The 17,500-nt window shown below is 47.6% G+C and overlaps 1 protein-coding gene across 1 annotated transcript in view; it reads left to right on the top strand.

Moving 5' to 3' along the window:
• Window positions 1–17,500, top strand: part of LOC127931938 (uncharacterized) — a 21,666-nt gene that overhangs the window by 3,163 nt on the left and 1,003 nt on the right. Inside the window, 15 exon segments of the mRNA XM_052526090.1 lie at window positions 337–446; window positions 527–669; window positions 3,258–3,356; window positions 3,692–3,805; window positions 4,743–4,859; window positions 5,076–5,244; window positions 5,695–5,963; window positions 6,247–6,383; window positions 10,784–10,871; window positions 10,874–10,939; window positions 11,059–11,108; window positions 16,359–16,451; window positions 16,524–16,667; window positions 16,810–16,953; window positions 17,025–17,500. The exon segment at window positions 17,025–17,500 is cut by the window's right edge and continues 556 nt beyond it. Coding sequence (XP_052382050.1) covers window positions 337–446; window positions 527–669; window positions 3,258–3,356; window positions 3,692–3,805; window positions 4,743–4,859; window positions 5,076–5,244; window positions 5,695–5,963; window positions 6,247–6,383; window positions 10,784–10,871; window positions 10,874–10,939; window positions 11,059–11,108; window positions 16,359–16,451; window positions 16,524–16,667; window positions 16,810–16,953; window positions 17,025–17,500 — 2,219 coding nt within the window.

Raw genomic sequence — 17,500 nt, 5'->3', positions numbered from 1 at the left:
ATCTTCTATTGTATTATACTGTCTGCTACTGTCTTCTACTGTCTTTTACTGTCTTATATTGTCATCTACTGTATTCTACTGTCATCTACTGTTTTTTACTGTCATCTACTGTCTTTTACTGTCTTATATTGTCATCTACTGTCTTCTACTATCTTCTATTGTATTATATTGTCTTTTACTGTCTTCTACTGTTTCTAACAAGTCATAACATGGGACCATTCTGTTTTATTCTGCTGTATTCCATTTTATGTGTGTGTGTGTGTGTGTGTCTGTCTGTCTGTCTGTATCTCTCTCTCTCTGTGTGTGTGTGTGTGTGTGTGTGTGTGTGTGTCCTAGGTGCCCTCTGCAGACTATGGACTATCACTGGAGTATGAAGGTTATGAGCTGAGCAGGGCCAACTATAACCAGGCCTGTACACAAGGACAGTGGATGGTACAGAACCGCAGGTACACACACACACACACACACACACACACACACACACATATGTTTGATCTGTATAATTTGACCTGTGTCTCTGCCTCAGGTTCTGTGGGACGAGAGGTCTCCAGCCGTATGCTGAGCGCCTCTACCTTCTCTCCACGGCAACCAGAGTTGTCATGACGTCCGAGGTGTCAATCACAGGGCCTGGACTCCAGGTCCACTACAGCCTTTTCAACCAATCAGATCGTGAGTCTGGGGCCTGGATGACAGACATTGGTCAAGGGCTTGACCTCAGACCTAGAGTTAGGGTGAAGGTGCTATAGGTAATCTTTCTCTACAGACTGTCTGTCTGTTTAACCAATCAGATTGTGAGTTATTTTGAACAAGAGGTGTTTAGGGTGATTTTAGGGTTGTGTGCTGAAATGATGTTCCGTGACAGATGAAGAGATGAGAGAGTGGAAGAAATGATGTACTTGTGACATACAGTAAGGTGTGTTTGTATTACATACTACTGGCCGTAACAGGCTGCTGAGGGGAGGACGGCTCATAATAAAGGAGCCAATAGAATGGTATGATCCACATGGAACCACATTGTTGATGTGTTTGATACCATTCCACTGACTCCATTCCAACCATTATTATGAGCCGTCCTCCCCTCAGCAGCCTCCACTGGGTAGGAAGCATATTCATAAATAATACTTCCTACATCTGAAAGATGTTCATGTACTCTGTTTGGGTGCCTTGAAAGTGTGTGTGTTCATGTGTTCCATCCTGTCCTGGTCAGTTCCTGGGTTCTCTAAATGGTCTGTGTGTTCCATCCTGTCCTGGTCAGTTCCTGGGTTCTCTAAATGGTCTGTGTGTTCCATCCTGTCCTGGTCAGTTCCTGGGTTCTCTAAATGGTCTGTGTGTTCCATCCTGTCCTGGTCAGTTCCTGGGTTCTCTAAATGGTCTGTGTGTTCCATCCTGTCCTGGTCAGTTCCTGGGTTCTCTAAATGGTCTGTGTGTTCCATCCTGTCCTGGTCAGTTCCTGGGTTCTCTAAATGGTCTGTGTGTTCCATCCTGTCCTGGTCAGTTCCTGGGTTCTCTAAATGGTCTGTGTGTTCCATCCTGTCCTGGTCAGTTCCTGGGTTCTCTAAATGGTCTGTGTGTTCCATCCTATCCTGGTCAGTTCCTGGGTTCTCTAAATGGTCTGTGTGTTCCATCCTATCCTGGTCAGTTCCTGGGTTCTCTAAATGGTCTGTGTGTTCCATCCTGTCCTGGTCAGTTCCTGGGTTCTCTAAATGGTCTGTGTGTTCCATCCTGTCCTGGTCAGTTCCTGGGTTCTCTAAATGGTCTGTGTGTTCCATCCTGTCCTGGTCAGTTCCTGGGTTCTCTAAATGGTCTGTGTGTTCCATCCTATCCTGGTCAGTTCCTGGGTTCTCTAAATGGTCTGTGTGTTCCATCCTATCCTGGTCAGTTCCTGTGTACTCTAAATGGTCTGTGTGTTCCATCCTATCCTGGTCAGTTCCTGGGTTCTCTAAATGGTCTGTGTGTTCCAGCCTGTCCTGGTCAGTTCCTGGGTTCTCTAAATGGTCTGTGTGTTCCATCCTGTCCTGGTCAGTTCCTGGGTTCTCTAAATGGTCTGTGTGTTCCATCCTGTCCTGGTCAGTTCCTGGGTTCTCTCAATGGTCTGTGTGTTCCAGCCTGTCCTGGTCAGTTCCTGGGTTCTCTAAATGGTCTGTGTGTTCCATCCTGTCCTGGTCAGTTCCTGGGTTCTCTAAATGGTCTGTGTGTTCCATCCTGTCCTGGTCAGTTCCTGGGTTCTCTCAATGGTCTGTGTGTTCCAGCCTGTCCTGGTCAGTTCCTGGGTTCTCTAAATGGTCTGTGTGTTCCATCCTGTCCTGGTCAGTTCCTGGGTTCTCTAAATGGTCTGTGTGTTCCATCCTGTCCTGGTCAGTTCCTGGGTTCTCTAAATGGTCTGTGTGTTCCAGCCTGTCCTGGTCAGTTCCTGGGTTCTTTAAATGGTCTGTGTGTTGCAGCCTGTCCTGGTCAGTTCCTGTGTACTCTAAATTGTATGTGTGTTCCATCCTGTCCTGGTCAGTTCCTGGGTTCTCTAAACGGTCTGTGTGTTCCAGCCTGTCCTGGTCAGTTCCTGGGTTCTTTAAATGGTCTGTGTGTTGCAGCCTGTCCTGGTCAGTTCCTGGGTTCTCTAAATGGTCTGTGTGTTGCAGCCTGTCCTGGTCAGTTCCTGGGTTCTCTAAATGGTCTGTGTGTTCCAGCCTGTCCTGGTCAGTTCCTGGGTTCTCTAAATGGTCTGTGTGTTCCATCCTGTCCTGGTCAGTTCCTGGGTTCTCTAAATGGTCTGTGTGTTCCAGCCTGTCCTGGTCAGTTCCTGGGTTCTCTAAATGGTCTGTGTGTTGCAGCCTGTCCTGGTCAGTTCCTGTGTACACTAAATGGTCTGTGTGTTCCATCCTGTCCTGGTCAGTTCCTGGGTTCTCTAAACGGTCTGTGTGTTCCATCCTGTCCTGGTCAGTTCCTGTGTACTCTAAATGGTCTGTGTGTTCCATCCTGTCCTGGTCAGTTCCTGTGTGCTCTAAATGGTCTGTGTGTTACATCCTGTCCTGGTCAGTTCCTGTGTATTCTAAATGGTCTGTGTGTTGCAGCCTGTCCTGGTCAGTTCCTGTGTACTCTAAATGGTCTGTGTGTTCCAGCCTGTCCTGGTCAGTTCCTGTGTACTCTAAATGGTCTGTGTGTTCCAGCCTGTCCTGGTCAGTTCCTGTGTACTCTAAATGGTCTGTGTGTTCCAGCCTGTCCTGGTCAGTTCCTGTGTACTCTAAATGGTCTGTGTGTTCTAGCCTGTCCTGGTCAGTTCCTGTGTACTCTAAATGGTCTGTGTGTTCCATCCTGTGACGGCATCAAAGACTGCCCCAACGGACTGGACGAGAGGAACTGTGGTCAGTTTAACAAGCTAAAACACATTCAGAACATTCATATTGTGAAACATTTATAAGACATTTACATTTCATTGAGCCTCGTGCTTGTAGCTATGATTGTTCAAAAGGCCAAATCCTCACTGGAAATCCCTATGGAACTACAATGTCTTCATACATTACTGAATGACATCTAGTGAGATGAGAGGAACAGTCAACAATTAAACTAAATATATTAGTAATTATAAAAATGTTAAAATAACCTGTTTCAAGTTAGGGACAATCAACGGGCTGTATAGCATATATCATTAGCACCAAATGGCTGATGGATTGACACTCAATGTGTGTGTGTGTCCCAGTGTGTACAGCCCAGTACCAGTGTCCAGAGGACAGTCAGTGTGTTGACTACTTCAAGGTGTGTGACCAGCACCCAGACTGCCTTGAGGCCATGGATGAAGAGAACTGCACAGAGGGTAACTCTGTGTGTGTGTGTGTGTGTGTGTGTGTGTGTGTGTGTGTGTGTGTGTGTGTGTGTGTGTGTGTGTGTGTGTGTGTGTGTGTGTGTGTGTGTGTGTGTGTGTGTGTGTGTGTGTGTGTGTGTGTGTGCGCGTGTACAAGTTTGTGGTGTATTGATACATAATGTGTGTGTCTCTAGGTGTACAGTGTACAGACCAGACGTATGTGTGTGTCTCTAGGTGTACAGTGTACAGACCAGACGTATGTGTGTGTCTCTAGGTGTACAGTGTACAGACCAGACGTATGTGTGTGTCTCTAGGTGTACAGTGTACAGACCAGATGTATGTGTGTGTCTCTAGGTGTACAGTGTACAGACCAGACGTATGTGTGTGTCTCTAGGTGTACAGACCAGACGTATGTGTGTGTCTCTAGGTGTACAGTGTACAGACCAGACGTATGTGTGTGTCTCTAGGTGTACAGTGTACACACCAGACGTATGTGTGTGTCTCTAGGTGTACAGTGTACAGACCAGACGTATGTGTGTGTCTCTAGGTGTACAGTGTACAGACCAGACGTATGTGTGTGTCTCTAGGTGTACAGACCAGACGTATGTGTGTGTCTCTAGGTGTACAGTGTACAGACCAGACGTATGTGTGTGTCTCTAGGTGTACAGTGTACAGACCAGACGTATGTGTGTGTCTCTAGGTGTACAGTGTACAGACCAGACATATGTGTGTGTCTCTAGGTGTACAGACCAGACGTATGTGTGTGTCTCTAGGTGTACAGACCAGACGTATGTGTGTGTCTCTAGGTGTACAGTGTACAGACCAGACGTATGTGTGTGTGTCTCTAGGTGTACAGACCAGACGTATGTGTGTGTGTCTCTAGGTGTACAGACCAGACGTATGTGTGTGTCTCTAGGTGTACAGACCAGACGTATGTGTGTGTCTCTAGGTGTACAGTGTACAGACAGGACGTATGTCTGTGCTGACGGGACGTGTCTGAAGAAGCCCAATCCAGAGTGTGACTTCATCACCGACTGTCCTGATGCCTCCGATGAGAGACACTGTGGTGAGAGGAGAAGACACACACACACACACACACACACACACACACACACACACACACACACACACACACACACACACACACACACACACACACACACACACACACACACACACACACACACACACACACACACACACACACACACACACACACACACACACACACACACACACACACATTTATGTATCTCTGTCTGTGTGTGTGTCCTCTTGCCAGACTGTGGTCTGAGGCAATTCACCAGTCGCGTTGTGGGAGGAGTCAACGCTACTGAAGGGGAGTGGCCATGGCAGGTCAGCCTTCAGATCAGTGGACGTCATGTCTGTGGGGGGGCTCTGGTCTCCAGCCAATGGGTGGTGTCCGCTGCCCACTGTTTCTATGATGACCGGTGAGAACAGAGCAACAAGAAGTGTTGTTTCTTCTTCTTGTTGTCTACCATCCTCTCCTCTCCTCTCCTCTCCTCTCCTCTCCTCCTCTCCTCTCCTCTCCTCTCCTCCTCTCCTCTCCTCTCCTCTCCTTCTCCTCTCCTCTCCTTCTCCTCTCCTTCTCCTCCTCTCCTCTCCTCTCCTCTCCTCTCCTCTCCTCCCTCTCCCTCTCCTTCTCCCTCGCCTCGCCTCTCGATTCCTCTCCTCTTGACTCCTCTCTGCTCCTCTCGTCTCCTCTTCTCGACTCCTCTCCTTCTCCTCTGCTCTCCTCTCCCCTCTCCTCTCATCTCTCCTCGCTCCATCCCTCTTTTTCCCCCTCCACCACCCCAAGTCTTTACTTTCCTAGCGTGTAAACAGGAAGAGAGAGAATTACAATGTTCCCTCTCTCCCCATCCATCTCCCCTCTGCCCCAGTCTCTCTCCCAGAGCGTGGACGGTCTACCTAGGTAAGTTCCTATTGAACCGCAGCAGTCAGATGGAGGATGCCATTCGGGTGCAACAGATCCTCCTGCACCAGTACTACGATGACGAGACACACGATTATGACTTGGCTTTGCTGCGACTGGAGAGACCTGCAGCCCCAGGCACCCTGGCCCAGCCCGCCTGCCTGCCGTCACCTACACACCAGCAAGAACCTGAGCTACTCTGTTGGGTCACGGGCTGGGGGGCGCTACGTGAAGGAGGTGAGGAGGGAGGGAGGGAGGGAGGGAGGGTGTTTAGGGAGGTTGTATTAAGGCAAAGATCTTTTCATGTATTCAGTTCTATATATTCCTCCAAACACTTGCAGCAGCACAAATACTTAAAAAGGAAAATGTATTTTAAGAAAGGTAACCTATCATGTCCAATACGTTTCCACCAGTTGGATGAACATTAAAGCTTGATTCCAGATAAGGAAGACTACCTGTAACCCTCCATGGAAACACTGTGGTTGACCTCTCACCTTTGACCTCTCACCTCTGACCCCAGGCACTCCCAGTAACGTGCTGCAGAAGGTGGACGTGCGTCTGGTGAGCGAGGAGGCCTGCTTCCGTTCCTACGGTTACATGGTCACTCCCAGGATGTTGTGTGCCGGCTACCGCAGCGGAGAGAAGGATGCCTGTCAGGTACAGGAAGTGATTTCAGAGTAGGCCCACACACACTCAATGCACAGATTGATTGGTTGGCACCCCAGGTGAGGGAGGGTACAGGAAGTGATTTCAGAGTAGGCCCACACACACTCAATGCACAGATTGATTGGTTGGCACCCCAGGTGAGGGAGGGTACAGGAAGTGATTTCAGAGTAGGCCCACACACACTCAATGCACAGATTGATTGGTTGGCACCCCAGGTGAGGGAGGGTACAGGGTGATTTCAGAGTAGACCCACACACACTCAGTGCACAGATTGATTGGTTGGCACCCCAGGTGAGGGAGGGTACAGGGGGTTTCAGAGTAGGCCCACACACACTCAATGCACAGATTGATTGGTTGGCACCCCAGGTGAGGGAGGGTACAGGGGGTTTCAGAGTAGACCCACACACACTCAATGCACAGATTGATTTGTTGGCACCCCAGGTGAGGGAGGGTACAGGGGGTTTCAGAGTAGGCCCACACACACTCAATGCACAGATTGATTGGTTGGCACCCCAGGTGAGGGAGGGTACAGGGGCTTTCAGAGTAGACCCACACACACTCAGTGCACAGATTGATTGGTTGGCACCCCAGGTGAGGGAGGGTACAGGAAGTGATTTCAGAGTAGGCCCACACACACTCAATGCACAGATTGATTGGTTGGCACCCCAGGTGAGGGAGGGTACAGGGGGTTTCAGAGTAGACCCACACACACTCAGTGCACAGATTGATTGGTTGACACCCCAGGTGAGGGAGGGTACAGGAAGTGATTTCAGAGTAGACCCACACACACTCAATGCACAGATTGATTGGTTGGCACCCCAGGTGAGGGAGGGTACAGGAAGTGATTTCAGAGTAGGCCCACACACACTCAATGCACAGATTGATTGGTTGGCACCCCAGGTGAGGGAGGGTACAGGGGCTTTCAGAGTAGACCCACACATACTCAGTGCACAGATTGATTGGTTGGCACCCCAGGTGAGGGAGGGTACAGGGGGTTTCAGAGGAGACCCACACACACTCAATGCACAGATTGATTGGTTGGCACCCCAGGTGAGGGAGGGTACAGGGGGTTTCAGAGTAGACCCACACACACTCAATGCACAGATTGATTGGTTGGCACCCCAGGTGAGGGAGGGTACAGGAAGTGATTTCAGAGTAGACCCACACACACTCAATGCACAGATTGATTGGTTGGCACCCCAGGTGAGGGAGGGTACAGGGGGTTTCAGAGTAGACCCACACACACTCAATGCACAGATTGATTGGTTGGCACCCCAGGTGAGGGAGGGTACAGGGGGTTTCAGAGTAGGCCCACACACACTCAATGCACAGATTGATTGGTTGGCACCCCAGGTGAGGGAGGGTACAGGGGCTTTCAGAGTAGACCCACACACACTCAGTGCACAGATTGATTGGTTGGCACCCCAGGTGAGGGAGGGTACAGGGGGTTTCAGAGTAGGCCCACACACACTCAATGCACAGATTGATTGGTTGGCACCCCAGGTGAGGGAGGGTACAGGGGGTTTCAGAGTAGGCCCACACACACTCAATGCACAGATTGATTGGTTGGCACCCCAGGTGAGGGAGGGTACAGGGGGTTTCAGAGTAGGCCCACACACACTCAATGCACAGATTGATTGGTTGGCACCCCAGGTGAGGGAGGGTACAGGGGGTTTCAGAGTAGGCCCACACACACTCAATGCACAGATTGATTGGTTGGCACCCCAGGTGAGGGAGGGTACAGGGGCTTTCAGAGTAGACCCACACACACTCAGTGCACAGATTGATTGGTTGGCACCCCAGGTGAGGGAGGGTACAGGAAGTGATTTCAGAGTAGGCCCACACACACTCAATGCACAGATTGATTGGTTGGCACCCCAGGTGAGGGAGGGTACAGGGGGTTTCAGAGTAGACCCACACACACTCAGTGCACAGATTGATTGGTTGGCACCCCAGGTGAGGGAGGGTACAGGGGGTTTCAGAGTAGACCCACACACACTCAATGCACAGATTGATTGGTTGGCACCCCAGGTGAGGGAGGGTACAGGAAGTGATTTCAGAGTAGACCCACACACACTCAATGCACAGATTGATTGGTTGGCACCCCAGGTGAGGGAGGGTACAGGGGTTTCAGAGTAGGCCCACACACACTCAATGCACAGATTGATTGGTTGGCACCCCAGGTGAGGGAGGGTACAGGGGTTTCAGAGTAGACCCACACACACTCAGTGCACAGATTGATTGGTTGGCACCCCAGGTGAGGGAGGGTACAGGGGGTTTCAGAGTAGACCCACACACACTCAATGCACAGATTGATTGGTTGGCACCCCAGGTGAGGGAGGGTACAGGGGATTTCAGAGTAGACCCACACACACTCAATGCACAGATTGATTGGTTGGCACCCCAGGTGAGGGAGGGTACAGGGGTTTCAGAGTAGACCCACACACACTCAATGCACAGATTGATTGGTTGGCACCCCAGGTGAGGGAGGGTACAGGGGTTTCAGAGTAGACCCACACACACTCAATGCACAGATTGATTGGTTGGCACCCCAGGTGAGGGAGGGTACAGGAAGTGGTTTCAGAGTAGACCCACACACACTCAATGCACAGATTGATTGGTTGGCACCCCAGGTGAGGGAGGGTACAGGGTAAGTGATTTCAGAGTAGACCCACACACACTCAATGCACAGATTGATTGGTTGGCACCCCAGGTGAGGGAGGGTACAGGGGGTTTCAGAGTAGGCCCACACACACTCAATGCACAGATTGATTGGTTGGCACCCCAGGTGAGGGAGGGTACAGGGGGTTTCAGAGTAGACCCACACACACTCAGTGCACAGATTGATTGGTTGGCACCCCAGGTGAGGGAGGGTACAGGGGGTTTCAGAGTAGACCCACACACACTCAATGCACAGATTGATTGGTTGGCACCCCAGGTGAGGGAGGGTACAGGGGGTTTCAGAGTAGACCCACACACACTCAGTGCACAGATTGATTGGTTGACACCCCAGGTGAGGGAGGGTACAGGGGGTTTCAGAGTAGACCCACACACACTCAGTGCACAGATTGATTGGTTGGCACCCCAGGTGAGGGAGGGTACAGGAAGTGATTTCAGAGTAGACCCACACACACTCAATGCACAGATTGATTGGTTGGCACCCCAGGTGAGGGAGGGTACAGGGGGTTTCAGAGTAGACCCACACACACTCAATGCACAGATTGATTGGTTGGCACCCCAGGTGAGGGAGGGTACAGGAAGTGATTTCAGAGTAGACCCACACACACTCAATGCACAGATTGATTGGTTGGCACCCCAGGTGAGGGAGGGTACAGGAAGTGATTTCAGAGTAGACCCACACACACTCAATGCACAGATTGATTGGTTGGCACCCCAGGTGAGGGAGGGTACAGGGGGTTTCAGAGTAGACCCACACACACTCAGTGCACAGACTGATTGGTTGACACCCCAGGTGAGGGAGGGTACAGGGGGTTTCAGAGTAGACCCACACACACTCAGTGCACAGACTGATTGGTTGGCACCCCAGGTGAGGGAGGGTACAGGGGTTTCAGAGTAGACCCACACACACTCAGTGCACAGACTGATTGGTTGGCACCCCAGGTGAGGGAGGGTACAGGGGGTTTCAGAGTAGACCCACACACTCAGTGCACAGATTGATTGGTTGGCACCCCAGGTGAGGGAGGGTACAGGGGTTTCAGAGTAGACCCACACACACTCAATGCACAGATTGATTGGTTGGCACCCCAGGTGAGGGAGGGTACAGGGGGTTTCAGAGTAGGCCCACACACACTCAATGCACAGATTGATTGGTTGACACCCCAGGTGAGGGAGGGTACAGGGGTGGTTTCAGAGTAGACCCACACACACTCAATGCACAGATTGATTGGTTGGCACCCCAGGTGAGGGAGGGTACAGGGGGTTTCAGAGTAGACCCACACACACTCAGTGCACAGACTGATTGGTTGGCACCCCAGGTGAGGGAGGGTACAGGGGGTTTCAGAGTAGACCCACACACACTCAGTGCACAGACTGATTGGTTGACACCCCAGGTGAGGGAGGGTACAGGGGGTTTCAGAGTAGACCCACACACACTCAGTGCACAGACTGATTGGTTGACACCCCAGGTGAGGGAGGGTACAGGGGGTTTCAGAGTAGTAGGAGCCGGGAAAGAGAAAGCAGCAAGTTCAATGTCCTTTAACATCTGAACCTTTCTGCTATCGTTTAGGTAAATTAAAACGTTTTCATCTTCTCTCTCTTACATTCTGATGGAGGCCTCCCCCTTCTTTCCCCCGGGGTCTTCTCTCCTCTCTCTCTCTCTCTCTCTCTCTCACACTCTCAATGCTCTCAGATTGATTGGTCTGACACCCCAGGGTGACTCGGGAGTCCGTTGGTCTGCCAGGAGAAGTGGTTGGTTCCTAGCGGGCGTGGTCAGCTGGGGAAAGGGGTGTGGCCGGGCCGACTCTACGGCGTCTACACCCGCGTCACCAAACTCACCGGCTGGATCAAAGAACACATCTCTGGACCTGGTGAGGGATTCTCACCATCATCATCATCATCATCATCATCATCATCATCATCATCATCATCCCAAAACATTGTTATCATGTAGTAATTGATGTGATCTATTCTCTGTGTCAGTCCTTAGTATATTTAGATGTCCGTCAGGGTTTTAACAGTGTCATTGACCTTCTGGCAGTATGGCACCAAAGTTCATCAACCTAACAAGCAGACTTTCTGTCTCCTCTGGGCAAATACACACTCTGCAGTATTGGGCTCTGACATTCAACACTGTCACCTAGTGGAAGATGTTAGAATTACAACATAATTAATAACTACCATACCAAGGCAATAGGCCCCTCAAATTCAAATCTGACCTTAAAGCTCCACTGCTTTTGTTCATTCATCCCCAATCAGGGATGGACTTACACCTGGGGTTGTGCAATTAATTATCAGGTAGAACAGAAAACCAGCAGTACTCTGCACCTCGTAGGGTCAGATTTGAATGCACCTGCTTGAGTCCTTCATCGAATGTTTGTCTGTTTATATACTGATGTGGATTGGAATGGGTTGGGCACAGATCTAATGTTTGTCTGTTTATATACTGATGTGGATTGGAATGGGTTGGGCACAGATCTAATGTTTGTCTGTTTATATACTGATGTGGATTGGAATGGGTTGGGCACAGATCTAATGTTTGTCTGTTTATATACTGATGTGGATTGGAATGGGTTGGGCACAGATCTAATGTTTATCTGTTTATATACTGATGTGGATTGGAATGGGTTAGGCACAGATCTAATGTTTGTCTGTTTATATACTGATGTGGATTGGAATGGGTTGGGCACAGATCTAATGTTTGTCTGTTTATATACTGTTGTGGATTGGAATGGGTTGGGCACAGATCTAATGTTTGTCTGTTTATATACTGCTGTGGATTGGAATGGGTTAGACACAGATCTAATGTTTGTCTGTTTATATACTGCTGTGGATTGGAATGGGTTAGACACAGATCTAATGTTTGTCTGTTTATATACTGATGTGGATTGGAATGGGTTAGACACAGATCTAATGTTTGTCTGTTTATATACTGATGTGGATTGGAATGGGTTGGGCACAGATCTAATGTTTGTCTGTTTATATACTGATGTGGATTGGAATGGGTTAGACACAGATCTAATGTTTGTCTGTTTATATACTGATGTGGATTGGAATGGGTTAGACACAGATCTAATGTTTGTCTGTTTATATACTGCTGTGGATTGGAATGGGTTGGGCACAGATCTAATGTTTGTCTGTTTATATACTGATGTGGATTGGAATGGGTTGGGCACAGATCTAATGTTTGTCTGTTTATATACTGATGTGGATTGGAATGGGTTGGGCACAGATCTAATGTTTGTCTGTTTATATACTGATGTGGATTGGAATGGGTTGGGCACAGATCTAATGTTTGTCTGTTTATATACTGCTGTGGTTGGAATGGGTTGGGCACAGATCTAATGTTTGTCTGTTTATATACTGATGTGGATTGGAATGGGTTAGGACAGATCTAATGTTTGTCTGTTTATATACTGATGTGGATTGGAATGGGTTACACAGATCTAATGTTTGTCTGTTTATATACTGATGTGGATTGGAATGGGTTGGGCACAGATCTAATGTTTGTCTGTTTATATACTGATGTGATTGGAATGGGTTGGGCACAGATCTAATGTTTGTCTGTTTATATACTGATGTGGATTGGAATGGGTTAGGCACAGATCTAATGTTTGTCTGTTTATATACTGATGTGGATTGGAATGGGTTAGGCACAGATCTAATGTTTGTCTGTTTATATACTGATGTGGATTGGAATGGGTTAGGCACAGATCTAATGTTTGTCTGTTTATATACTGATGTGGATTGGAATGGGTTAGGCACAGATCTAATGTTTGTCTGTTTATATACTGATGTGGATTGGAATGGGTTAGGCACAGATCTAATGTTTGTCTGTTTATATACTGATGTGGATTGGAATGGGTTAGGCACAGATCTAATGTTTGTCTGTTTATATACTGATGTGGATTGGAATGGGTTGGGCACACAGATCTAATGTTTGTCTGTTTATATACTGATGTGGATTGGAATGGGTTGGGCACAGATCTAATGTTTATCTGTTTATATACTGATGTGGATTGGAATGGGTTGGGCACAGATCTAATGTTTGTCTGTTTATATACTGATGTGGATTGGAATGGGTTAGGCACAGATCTAATGTTTATCTGTTTATATACTGATGTGGATTGGAATGGGTTAGGCACAGATCTAATGTTTGTCTGTTTATATACTGATGTGGATTGGAATGGGTTAGGCACAGATCTAATGTTTGTCTGTTTATATACTGATGTGGATTGGAATGGGTTGGGCACAGATCTAATGTTTGTCTGTTTATATACTGATGTGGATTGGAATGGGTTAGGCACAGATCTAATGTTTGTCTGTTTATATACTGATGTGGATTGGAATGGGTTGGGCACAGATCTAATGTTTGTCTGTTTATATACTGATGTGGATTGGAATGGGTTGGGCACAGATCTAATGTTTGTCTGTTTATATACTGATGTGGATTGGAATGGGTTAGGCACAGATCTAATGTTTGTCTGTTTATATACTGATGTGGATTGGAATGGGTTGGGCACAGATCTAATGTTTGTCTGTTTATATACTGATGTGGATTGGAATGGGTTAGACACAGATCTAATGTTTGTCTGTTTATATACTGATGTGGATTGGAATGGGTTGGGCACAGATCTAATGTTTGTCTGTTTATATACTGATGTGGATTGGAATGGGTTAGGCACAGATCTAATGTTTGTCTGTTTATATACTGATGTGGATTGGAATGGGTTGGGCACAGATCTAATGTTTATCTGTTTATATACTGATGTGGATTGGAATGGGTTAGGCACAGATCTAATGTTTGTCTGTTTATATACTGATGTGGATTGGAATGGGTTGGGCACAGATCTAATGTTTGTCTGTTTATATACTGATGTGGATTGGAATGGGTTGGGCACAGATCTAATGTTTGTCTGTTTATATACTGATGTGGATTGGAATGGGTTGGGCACAGATCTAATGTTTATCTGTTTATATACTGATGTGGATTGGAATGGGTTAGACACAGATCTAATGTTTGTCTGTTTATATACTGATGTGGATTGGAATGGGTTAGACACAGATCTAATGTTTGTCTGTTTATATACTGATGTGGATTGGAATGGGTTAGGCACAGATCTAATGTTTGTCTGTTTATATACTGATGTGGATTGGAATGGGTTGGGCACAGATCTAATGTTTGTCTGTTTATATACTGATGTGGATTGGAATGGGTTAGGCACAGATCTAATGTTTGTCTGTTTATATACTGATGTGGATTGGAATGGGTTAGGCACAGATCTAATGTTTGTCTGTTTATATACTGATGTGGATTGGAATGGGTTAGGCACAGATCTAATGTTTGTCTGTTTATATACTGATGTGGATTGGAATGGGTTGGGCACAGATCTAATGTTTGTCTGTTTATATACTGCTGTGGATTGGAATGGGTTGGGCACAGATCTAATGTTTATCTGTTTATATACTGATGTGGATTGGAATGGGTTGGGCACAGATCTAATGTTTGTCTGTTTATATACTGATGTGGATTGGAATGGGTTGGGCACAGATCTAATGTTTGTCTGTTTATATACTGATGTGGATTGGAATGGGTTAGGCACAGATCTAATGTTTGTCTGTTTATATACTGATGTGGATTGGAATGGGTTGGGCACAGATCATTTCAGTCAGTGCACTACATTTGAAATGCTGATTGCCTTCAGTGTATTTCATTGCATGAGGTTTCTGATGAAAGCCATTGAAGGCCGAAACGTCAATCTTTAAAATGATGAGCGTGACTTGCGCCGTTTCCTTTTCAATTACATGATGTTCATCATTGAAAATTAGAGCTTGTAAACCTTTCAAAACATGAGGGAATCCTAACTGGCATCCTATTCCCTCTGGGCTCTGGTTTAAAGTAGTGCACTATATAGGGAATAGGGCGCCATTTGGGACGCCAACCGTGAGGGTCGGAGTCATCATGAGGTTTCATCAATAAACCAGCAGAACTGTAAGGGTTTTATTGTCGTGTTAATTTAGAACGGGATGTTTCTGAGTGTTGGGTCTGGTACCCAGAGAGAGTCTAGTCTATTACAGACAGAAAACACACACACACCAGTGGAGGCTGTTGAGGGGAGGATGGCTCATAATAAAGGAGCCAATAGAATGGTATGATCCACATGGAACCACGTTGTTGATGTGTTTGATACCATTCCACTGACTCCATTCCAACCATTATTATGAGCCGTCCTCCCCTCAGCAGCCTCCACTGACACACACACACACACACACACACACACACACACACACACAGACAGACAAAAATACAGACACACACACGCACGCACGGACACATGTATACACACACACACACACACACACACACACAGACAGACAAAAATACAGACACACATACAGACAGACACACACACGCACGGACACACACACACACACACACACACACACACACACACACACACACACACACACACACACACACACACACACACACACACACACACAACACCATAACTAGAGGTAAACAAGAGCTGCAGGACTCATTAATTAATAATGATGATTATTATTAGAGAGAGAACACCTCAGGCTGGTATTGCCACTGTGTTGCAGTATGGCACTGCAGTTCAGTGTGTGTGTGTGTGTCCCAGGCTGCCCCTCAGTAAAGTGTTGGGTGGGGTCAGAGATAGTTGTGGTGGCCTAGTCTGTAATTACAGCTTTATAGATGGAGCCAGTCTGTGTCTGTTTGTGTGTGTGCGTGTGCGTGTGCGTGTGCGTGTGCGTGTGTGTGTGTGTGTGTGTGTGTGTGTGTGTGAGAGAGTGCCATTCTGTCTTATAGTATAAAAACAAACTTCACTCTTTCAAAAAACGTCTTTAATACACAAAAACGTCAAGAATATAAACATCAATAGTATTAATGTATAAAACAAATAGCACATGTACTTATAAACACAATTTCTCACCCATCGTTTTTTAAAGCACCAATTCACTGACATCATTCCTTGAGATTATAAAAGTTTACTAGCGTTAGTGTAATCAATCAATCAAAAACCTGAATTATTATTCCTAATTATTCCTAATTGTGCCTATATTCTAATGACCCATAATTCATTAAGAATCTTGTTTAAGTTGGCTCCAGATAGAAGTTGCCCTTAGGTACAGATCTCGGATCAGTTTTCCCTCACCCAAAGGACAATGCAACAACGTCTCCTCTTCACCCCCTGCTGACATCACCAATTCAAGTCATTATCCAGTCATTAGGTAGAATAGTCTATGTAATATTACGTCAAATAGGAGCTGCTTATATTTGTCCTGTTTCATACATGTACACGTGTGGAGGCCAGTAGGAATGTGTTTCATCCCCCTGAGACCCTCTCAGACAGTGAGGTTACAGATCAGCCACGTGTGGAGGCCAGTAGGAATGTGTTTCATCCCCCTGAGACCCTCACAGACAGTGAGGTTACAGATCAGCCACGTGTGGAGGCCAGTAGGAGTGTGTTTCATCCCCCTGAGACCCTCTCAGACAGTGAGGTTACAGATCAGCCACGTGTGGAGGCCAGTAGGAATGTGTTTAATCCCCCTGAGACCCTCTCAGACAGTGAGGTTACAGATCAGCCACGTGTGGAGGCCAGTAGGAATGTGTTTCATCCCCTGAGACCCTCTCAGACAGTGAGGTTACAGATCAGCCACGTGTGGAGGCCAGTAGGAGTGTGTTTCATCCCCTGAGACCCTCACAGACAGTGAGGTTACAGATCAGCCACGTGTGGAGGGCAGTAGGAGTGTGTTTCATCCCCCTGAGACCCTCTCAGACAGTGAGGTTACAGATCAGCCACGTGTGGAGGCCAGTAGGAGTGTGTTTCATCCCCCTGAGACCCTCACAGACAGTGAGGTTACAGATCAGCCACGTGTGGAGGCCAGTAGGAGTGTGTTTCATCCCCTGAGACCCTCTCAGACAGTGAGGTTACAGATCAGCCACGTGTGGAGGCCAGTAGGAATGTGTTTCATCCCCCTGAGACCCTCTCAGACAGTGAGGTTACAGATCAGCCACGTGTGGAGGCCAGTAGGAATGTGTTTCATCCCCCTGAGACCCTCTCAGACAGTGAGGTTACAGATCAGCCACGTGTGGAGGCCAGTAGGAGTGTGTTTCATCCCCCTGAGACCCTCACAGACAGTGAGGTTACAGATCAGCCACGTGTGGAGGGCAGTAGGAGTGTGTTTCATCCCCCTGAGACCCTCTCAGACAGTGAGGTTACAGATCAGCCACGTGTGGAGGCCAGTAGGAGTGTGTTTCATCCCCCTGAGACCCTCACAGACAGTGAGGTTACAGATCAGCCACGTGTGGAGGCCAGTAGGAGTGTGTTTCATCCCCCTGAGACCCTCTCAGACAGTGAGGTTACAGATCAGCCACGTGTGGAGGCCAGTAGGAATGTGTTTCA

This window comes from Oncorhynchus keta, chromosome 10 (assembly GCF_023373465.1).
Source record: "Oncorhynchus keta strain PuntledgeMale-10-30-2019 chromosome 10, Oket_V2, whole genome shotgun sequence".
NCBI lineage: Eukaryota > Metazoa > Chordata > Actinopteri > Salmoniformes > Salmonidae > Oncorhynchus > Oncorhynchus keta.
The sequence above is the reverse complement of the archived record's forward strand: the minus strand, read 5'-3'. Positions and strand labels throughout refer to the sequence as shown.